At 44.2% G+C, this 9,672-nt stretch overlaps 1 protein-coding gene across 1 annotated transcript in view; it reads right to left on the bottom strand.

The window, feature by feature from the left end:
• LOC147889329 (centrosomal protein of 135 kDa-like protein) overlaps positions 1-8,461 on the bottom strand; it is a 90,944-nt gene extending 82,483 nt beyond the window's left edge. The window contains exons 1-2 of the mRNA XM_087391636.1: positions 8,181-8,461; positions 1,243-1,473 (exon numbers count right to left, since the gene is read on the bottom strand). Of these exons, the coding sequence (XP_087247762.1) occupies positions 1,243-1,473; positions 8,181-8,327 (378 nt within the window). The 5' untranslated portion in view covers positions 8,328-8,461. The remainder of the gene's footprint in view (positions 1-1,242; positions 1,474-8,180) is intronic.
• Positions 8,462-9,672: the final 1,211 nt, after the last annotated feature.

Raw genomic sequence — 9,672 nt, 5'->3', positions numbered from 1 at the left:
AGGAATACCCCACAATCAAGGGTTATTCTATCAGTCACGGCAACAGTCCAGGATCCAACTACTAGGCTGGAGTAATTCAGACTGGGAAGGAGAGTCAAACACTCGTCATTCGACCACTGGTTATTGTTGTACTCTCGGCTCACCAGTTATTACTTGGAGCAGTAAAAGGCAAACCCATTGTATCCTTGTCTTCGACCGAGGCTGAGTACAGTGCTGCTTGTTTCGCTACTTGTGAGACAGATTAGGAGAGATCGGATTCCCATAGACATCCCCAACAGTCATCCACAATGACAATCAAAGTTCCATTGCACTTGCTCACAGCCTGGTGTTCCATGCTCGAACCAAGCATATTGAGATCCAGTACCATTATGTCCGGGAGAAGGTGCTCACTGACATGATCCAGCTTACCTACTGCAAAACGGAGGACAACAAGGCGGACCTTTTCACCAAGCCCTTGGCACAGCAGCTGCTTGAAGACCATTCCAGCTCATTGAAGATGATCCATGATCCAGAAGCTGAGAGGGGGTGCTAGAGGTGACATCTCTTATATCACTAAGTGAGGGCCTTGGTTGTGTGTCTACCCGTCCATGTGAGGGAGAGTAAGGGCCTTGTTTGTGGGTTTGCCTGCACAGGAGAGGTAGAGGGAGAGAGCAATGGGTGCTGCCTGCATCTGGCCGAAATGTCTGCTGCACTACAGCGGCGGTTTCCGGGCAGTTCCAAGGCTGTTTTGCCCTCCTTTGGGGCCTATCTAGCGCTGCCACTAGGCCGCCTTTATGGCACCTAGGAGGCGCCTTCATTGGGGGCCATTTATGCCCCTATGCCCTGCCTTGCCCACCAACCAGCCAGTCGGCCAGACCCAACCTGGGTCGGCTGTCCAGTCGGCCACCCCCTTCCCTCTAGTCGGTTACCTAGGGCAAGGGGTGACCCTACATATAGGGCCTCTCTCCCCGATTCTCTTCATCTCAGTGTACAGCAACTGATCCACTTCAGAGTTGAGGTTTTCCCCCTGCAGTATAGGGGTTTTCTCCTAAGATTCTTGTGCAAGTCTCTCTTGTCTTCTCTGTTTTCCAGTTCGGTCTTGTGAGTAGTTTGCTCTCTCTCCCTCTCCATTGTTGTTAAGTTCAACTAGTAAACAAATGTACGATTCATATGATAGCCAAATTTGAAGCTAGGAGACAAAAACATAGAAAAAACAAATAGAAAATAGAGGGTGTCAAGAGTCTCAAGAGATGTCAACAATACCTTTGATGCTCTTCTAGGAGAACTCAGCTCATCATGAGATGGAGAGAGTGGTGTATCTTCAACCTTTATAGCTTCTTCACCTGCCGATAAGAGTTTAATGTCTCGCCCAATTTCTTTGAGAGCAGCTAGCCATCGGGCCAATGCCTGCACTCTTTCAGCTCCACGTGCACTTAAAGCAACTTCATCCAGTCTTTTGACAGCATTTTGAAAACTATTGATACTCCGCCCCACCTGAAATGCATGGTAAGAAAACTAAAATCAGTTAGTCAGTCCAGCAAAACCACATTCTTGGTAACATACTGCTTGCATGATCGACCTATACAATCTACCGAAAAGATCTCACATGAATTCGTGCAATACAAAACCGTTTACAAACTCTTTTGAAATACAAGCCAGCTACATCTATCCTTCCTTGTGATCAAATAAAAGTAGGACATGATCTTTCAAAGCACATGTAAGAATCTCACATGCACCGATTCCTATAACACACAGCCCTTCAGGAACCGTACTGTACTGTCAAATCACAATAGCATTATGCTTGTCACACTGCTGTGCTTAGCAGATTCATAATCCAAATCCTCACAAAGGCTAAAATGGAAGCATGAGCCATGAAAGAAGTAAACGAATATACAAATCGGCTAAGTAGATTGGCATGTGCAGGACACCATCAGCCGCCCGTGGATTACATAATATCATTTTTTGATTCGCATGGGTCATTGGCATTGCTTATGCCTGTCTCCTCAATGCAAAAATCTGAAGCACCTGAACAAAATGCCACCTACAAATCAAAGATAATCTCATTTTCACCCATTCGCCGCATGCCTTAAAGTATACCCACAGTCTATGGCTTATGTGCAATGGAGTGGCTAATTGGACCGTGATTGGGAGGCCAAATAGAGACCCAATGAGAAGCCCAACTAGACCAGAACGACCAGCTTCCAGTTGGGCTGCCACGTGGCAGTTTGCTAATAGAGGATTTGTGCAAGGATATCACATGGAAAGCCCCTTCGGTTATATCGGCTATATTAAGCAGGCTTACTTTATTCCATGGATATTTCCATTTCCTCTCATTTGTCTATTATTTCTTTGTGCGCATATTTACTAATCAATGTGAGTTCTTTTTGACGACCACACACCCCAACCAGTTATTCATCTTCAACAAAATCCTATGCATAACTCATATGCTTAGTGGCATTGCTTATAATGTTTATCATAATGATAGTCCGGTTATGTTTCTACCACCTTCAGCATGGCTATGTATGACTACACCATCTTGAGTACAATATACCTTTGTAAGACTAGAATATATCCAATCGTACAAATTTAGATTTATTTATGTTCTAAAGTTCAAAAATCTACACAGAAAATAAAAGAGGAAACAAAAGAGTAAAAAAAAAGAGGTAACAAAAAAATTTTTGAAAAACAAAAGAAAGACATACTTAGCAACACTTATGTCGTCATCAGTGCCCAAGCATAAACAGCAGCTATATTAGGTTTCTAAAGACCTGCAGAGTCTCTTGGGCAAACCCAATGCTTACTAAAACATGTCACATACACAAAAGAGAAAGAAAACAAGAAAGGAAGAAAGGAAGAAGGCCACTAAGCAAAAATAAACGAGCAAATCAAGAAACAAAATCTTGCAAAAAACAGGAATAAACTCTCTCTCTCTCTCTCTCTCTCTCTCTCTCTCTCTCCTAAGCTAATGCACTAGATGGTTTTCTTGTTGTCCCATAGATGTACAGTCCCGTCATATCTGCCGCAAAGATGGATGCATGCAAAGATGGAAAATGGGCAGTATATAGGGATGGACAAGCCTTGATCTGTGATTTCAAATCTAAACCCAAAGACTCTCAGTCTTAAACTGATGTTGCTCAAGCCGTTTTTTTTTTCTAAGATAAAATTAGTAGCTAGTTATGCATCTAAATAAACTGGGGCTGAGCTGATATACTCCCCCACAGACTCTCAGTCTCTAACTGATGTTGATGTTTTTGGGGTGTGTTTTTTTGTCCCATAGACTCGCGAGTTCTCCTGTGGCATGTATCCTTTTTGTAGCCTGGAATTATGGGTCTCTCTCTTAATTAAAGAAATACCGAAAGAGGCGCCAAAGTTTGGGGCCAATCTGTGTCTTTGTACTTGGTGTAGGGGCACTCTGCTGGTTATACTTTTGTTGAATTGTTATTGTAACAGTGTTGGCTGGTTACTTGTTAGTTTTACTGCCCTTTAATTTATTGAAGGCCACTTCTACACAGCAGCACGTTTCCGGCTGCGCTTCCACACGAACCTCTCCCGCCTCTGATGACAGCTCTCCTTCCGACAATGAGGGCTTGTCATACCCCCATGCTAGGACCTGCAAAAATATAGTGAAAAAAGCTACAAGATAACAAGAGTCAAGTCTCGAAATGGGAAAAGGGGAGAGTGATGTCTGTGGTCCCATGAGGACTCCATCGTTGGGTGGTCATCTCTACTTCGTTACATTTATTGATGATTACTCCAATTTTACTTGGGTTTATGGGCTGAAACACAAATCTGAAGTGTTCACAGTGTTAAAACACTTTGCAACCATGGTTGAAAATGAAACCGGACTCAAGATACAGACATTGCGCACAGATAGAGGTGGGGAATACTTGTCTGTAGAATTTGATACTTTTCTGAAAGGCAAGCGTATTGTGCCTCAGCTCACAGTCAGGCTGACCCCTCAACAAAATGGCAAAGCTGAGAGGAAAAATAGAACTCTCATGGAAATGGACAGATGTATGCTGAAAAGCAAACACATGCCTCACAAATTCTGGCTTGAGGGTTTGATGTGTGCCAATTACATTTTGAATCGGGCTCCCACTAAGGCTTTAAAAACAAAAACTCCTTATGAGGTCTGGAATGACAGGAAGCCTTCAGTGGATCACTTCCGAGTCTTTGGATGCCTTGCTTATGCTCATGTGCCAGTTGAATTTAGGCACAAATTGTCTGATAATGCTACACGCAAAATCATAGTAAGTAGAGATGTGATATTTTCTGAAAATTCAGCTCACACTCAGGCTGAATTTCAAATGCCTTCGTCTTCAGAGGATGTCTTTGAGGGGTTGCTACCCATTGCCTTGGGTTGCCCTGCTGATTTTTCTGATGCAAATCAGAATTTACAGCAACCTCCAGATGCTTCAGTTCCGCCACAGGATGTCTTACCCCCTCCACAGGCAGTGGAACAGGTGGTGCAACAAGAAATTGCAGACATACATGCAGCAAAAACAGTCCCAAACTGGCTATTACAGACTCTCAGGGAGAGTAAAATTGATGCTCCGTTATCTGGCAGGACTCGCAGTGCAGCAAGGCACATGGAAGGTGCTAATTCAGTGGAATCAACATATGCAGGTACTCTCCTTGATGAGGAGGAGCCTGCCACATTCGAAGAGGCAAAGGACAATGTGCATTGGATGAATGCCATGCACGATGAGTTGCAGTCCATTGCAAAGAATCAGACTTGGGATGTTGTAGACTTGCCACAGGGTAAACATGCCATTGGCACACGATGGGTTTTCAAGGTCAAACGGAAGCCAGATGGCTCCATTGACAGATATAAGGCAAGGCTGGTTGCTAAAGGCTATGCTCAGAAAAAGGGCATAGATTATGAGGAGACATTCGCTCCTACATCCCGGATGACCACCATCCGATCAGTTATTGCAATGGCTGCACATTTTGAGTGGCATGTTCATCAGTTGGACATAAAAACAGCCTTCTTGAATGGGGACTTGATGGAAGAGGTGTATGTCAAACAACCTCTAGGCTTTGAAATTACAGCAAATGCACTTCAAGTATGCAAGCTCAACAAAGCTTTATACGGGCTGAAACAGGCCCCTCGTGCATGGTATGCCAAGATCCATGCCTTTTTGACCAGCAAGGGGCTGCACAATAGTCCTACTGAGAGCACCCTCTACATCAAGATGAATGGGGGGGAAATTTTAGTCATCCTTCTTTATGTCGATGACTTACTGCTCACGAGGTCCAATGAAGACAAAATTGCAGATTTCAAAGCTGATTTGCAGACCAACTTTGACATGTCAGATTTGGGGCTGCTTCACTTTTATTTGGGGATCCAGTTCTCTCATGAGAGACGTGACACTGTTATGTCTCGGTCCAAGTATGTTCAGAAACTCTTGGACAGATTTAACATGCATGAGTGTAAGCCCATAGCCACTCCCATTATATATCGAGATGAATCCAAGGACATGCCCAGACTCATCTTCTAAAAATACAACACAATATGTGGTTTCAATCTCATGATAGTCATTCATAAGTTTGAAACCATACACTCCATTGCGCATAGCATGGACTAGCTACTTGTTGGAAAGGTCACCTCCCCATCTGTAAGCCCCCATATGAGGAGAGCATGGGGGGGTGAACCTGCGTCTTGAGTGATTGACACATGGGCAGGGTTATGTCTGCCATGTGGGTAGGAATCAAAGAGTGAAGAAAAGTGAGGTACCTGGAGGAGCCATAGTGGCTTCAACAAATATAGCTCATGGACTGAAAGTTGGCTATGGAAATTTAGCCTGGCAGAGGCAGATTTGGAGGAGCACTAGATGGCGGAATATACACAGGAGAAAGACGACTAAAAGGCGAACCTGTCGGCAGTTCTTGTGGGCAGGAAATTGACCTGCAGCAAGGACCTGGAACTGGCGCAATGCATGGCAGGTGGACAGCAGAGGAGAAGACCTTGGTGGACAGGCTGGTTGGGCTTGATATAGTCAGTCAACCAGGCCTGACTAGAGGGCTGAACAAAGGCAGACCCAGCAGGCCTAAAAGGGCAAGTGAAAGCCCTTATATAGGGCCCTGGTTGGGCTGGTAGGGGCAGCCAACCAGGTCGGTTTTTGGGGCAGACAAAGTCGGCCATTTCAGAGGGCTCTTGGAGCCCTGGACCTCATTTTGCATCCAGCAGCCAGCACACTTGGGAGCAGCAGGACACTCCCTCAGGCCTACATCCAGGAGGCAGAGGAGATCGAGAAGAGCTGCAGACTGAGCTCACAGAGGGCTGGGACTTTGGCTGTCTTCTAAGGCAGCAAGGAGCTGAGGTCAAAGGACAGAGAGTCTACATACGCTCGAGGTGGAGCACGCAGGCTCAAGTCTAGAGATATCTGGCAGATAGTAGAAGTACGTGGTGGTAAGATCAAAGGACCACGCTCTGGTGAAACTTTGGATCAATCTCTCTTTTGTATTGTGTGCATAGCTTTGGACAGAAATATATATTCTTTTGGTAGCTTCTATATCTAGTTGGTTCATTGTCTATTGATGACTCTGTACATCTATTTGATGCACATCAGAAATATATATTCTTTTGGTAGCTTCTATGTCTGGCTGGTTCATTGTCTATTGATGAGTATGTACATCTATTTGATGCACATAAGTTTAAGAAGTTTGTGATTCCACTTCCCACACACACTGAGCTCCTAGGCTATTCTATCAGTCTTCCACTGTGCGTACCCTCTATTGGTCGATTTCTAACACTACTATGACATCCCCATTGATGGCTCTTCAATTAGCCTTTGCTAACACCCGATGTGTTTGCCAAACAAAGAGGCCCCTTTTTGTGATAACTCATAGATCCATTTTTTGATGTAGACTCTTGGATTGTTGGAGAAGATTTCAAGAATTTAGAGTTCAAGGAGTTGCTTCTTGCCTAGACATGCTAGCAACAGAGAGAGGCACTTGAGAGCAATGCAATTTTTACCATTCGTGATCAAGCCTTGAGTTCTCTTGGCTTCTAAGAATCTGAGTGGCCTGAATCCACTCGACTCTCGAGCAGCCTTCATTTCTCTTTGACCAGCGATTCCATGATGGTTTCTTGGAGCAACTAGATAGAATCTATGTCAAGAATTGGGCTTTGTAGGGAAGGAGGTCCACATGCATTTTGGAGGGCACGACAAAGTCACCCACTCACATTAGAGTGGTCGATTGGAATTGATTAGGTTGTCAAAAGTCAACAATGACCAAAAAGTCAATGCATTGGCAACTCTGTATTTTCGACTTGTCTTCAATAGGACGTCAAAACAACTCCACCCATGCCTGTCCTTTGACATAAATAGTGCTCCTCAACTTGAGTTCCTAACCATGAGGAAATTTGATCCACGTGATTTTACCAAAAATGACACTGCATGATCAAAGCACACAATGTTTGATCACAAGATTTGTAATTTGCTAACTTTCCATGCATCTCTCAACTATGTAAGGCCCCCAAACAAGAAGTGCCAAGAGCATGTAAGGACACATAGCCTGACCACGTATTGGACCAGCCAGAACTTGTCGAGCATATGGCCGGCCAAGTTAAGACCAATCAGCGTAGAAGTCTGTCAATTTTACCAATACATGGAAAGCAGCCCCTAGGCTATGAATTGGCCCGTCATTCTATCTCATTGAAGCCCCCTCAAAGTAGCTCGCATTTTGAAGTGGTATGTCCCATCTTGACATTATCCAAGAGCACCAAGGAGATGATCAATTCAGTATTGTTGTTGCATTTCAAATCCTTGGAGAGGACTTCAAATCCTTAGAGTCTGATAAAGCATAAAGTGAAGAATCCTTTTCCGTATTTTCTCGAAAAATAACCATTAGTTTGTCAGACAAGAAGTACCCTGTATATTGCATGCAGTCAACAGGCTAATACACAGAGGCCTGTAGAGAAATTGGCATAGTGCTGGCTAGGCCACAGGCAGAATTAGCGTACCCTGTTTATATGAGCATCAAAAGAAGCGATTATGCATACTTCGTTTTGGTTGTCAGTCGATTCCGCCGCAATTAAATAAAGCGTTTAAGAAGATCGCAACCACCGATAAGGAAATATGAATCTATTGTTACGTCGGGATTATCAAAAATTGAGAGTTAGCTTGGTCTTGCGATACTCAAAAGAACAAAAACGACATTGCAAGGAGTCGACCAGATCAACGAAAGGATCGTACCAGGCGGTCTTGGACGAGCTTGGCACCACCAGCGACGGCGTGACCTGCGTGCTGGGCGACGTTCCGGACAGTGCGGGAGAGGTTAGGGCCAATGTTCTTGCCACCGACTTCGGCAGCGCGATTGATAGCCGATCTGAACCAAGACATTGTGCGATTGCGAGAGAGAGAGAGGGCGAGGTGAAAGAACCAATTTGGGAAGATGATGAATTGTAGAGCAAAGCTAGGTAGCAACCCTTATCGTCCTTTGCTTTGTTCCCAAAGGCTGACTAAAATGGTGCTTGTTCCCGTGAGCCTCAAAAAAATAACACTTTTGGTTGGCCCCATGACTTTGGATATGACTTTGGATCTAGTTGTCACACTTTTGCTTCTCATGAGGGTGGGTCCCCAGGGGAACATAGGCTCACACACCTCATACCGCCTACCAAAGTCTCTAGTTGGTTTTGCTCCTCTTGACCAAGGCTTGGGGCGGTAAGGGCAAGGGGGGAAAAAGGGCGAGAAGGGGGCCGAGGGTGTTGCAGACAACTTACCCTTCTACCAGACCAATAATTTTGTGCCATTTTCAGTTGACGCCCCTTTTGCAAGTCCAACATCTGCCTAGTCTAAACCAAATCTCAAGGTATTTAGACACTATGGGCATGTCCACAAATCGTGGCCAAGCCAAGATTACCACCCACGTCCAGCCCATAGCCTAGATGCATTCAATGCACCATTGGATGAGCATGGGTGGCTATAGTCTGTATACACCCTCACTCTGAAGGGAAGCACATCCACACACATATGCAATGATATGTAAGAGATGACAAAATTCAAAATGGTCTATCGTGGGCCTAAAAAGAACACTTGTCCCAATGCACTACTTTGGATCTACTTGTTAAAGTGCATGAACCTCAAGCACTCCCAGCTCTTATGCAAGGTGTCCGTAAACTTCTACATTGCTACTTCAAAGTGTGAAGGGAAGTACATTCATCCAAGTATGTGATGATTTGGGAGAGTGGAGGAGTGTGAGGTGGAACACAAGGATGCCATTGGCCAAACATTCTACACTAGCATTGAATGAATCACAATAAAGTATTCTTAAAAGGAGAGATAAAAAGAGAACTATGAATGAATCACAATAAAGTAACTTCCTATAAAGGCCCTTCTTGAACCTTATTAAAGGGAGATATAAAAAGAGAACTTGCATGTTCTACTATCTTAAATGCTCCCAACTGAAAATTTGAGCAAAAGTGACAATGCTCTTAAAGCACATCCTAGTAGGCTATCCCCACCCCCTCCAACTAATCTTAGAGAGGAGTTCCCTTGATTGAATTGCTCTCCATAGCACACTAATAGCTTGTACTTCATACATTTTTTTCCAACACTCTAATCATTGTTATTATGCCTACATTTACACCAGACGTACCATTAGCTACTACGAATTGCAACCAATATACAAATTCATTTGCTTGGACATGCATTCAATTTTTGGTACTTTGGGCCAGGTAAAGCCTAT

The sequence above is a fragment of the Dipteris shenzhenensis genome, chromosome 20 (assembly GCF_047967505.1).
Source record: "Dipteris shenzhenensis isolate YYH24624 ecotype China chromosome 20, Dip_SZ_1.0, whole genome shotgun sequence".
In the NCBI taxonomy this organism is placed as follows: domain Eukaryota; kingdom Viridiplantae; phylum Streptophyta; class Polypodiopsida; order Gleicheniales; family Dipteridaceae; genus Dipteris; species Dipteris shenzhenensis.
This window is presented reverse-complemented; position numbering and strand designations above follow the sequence as displayed.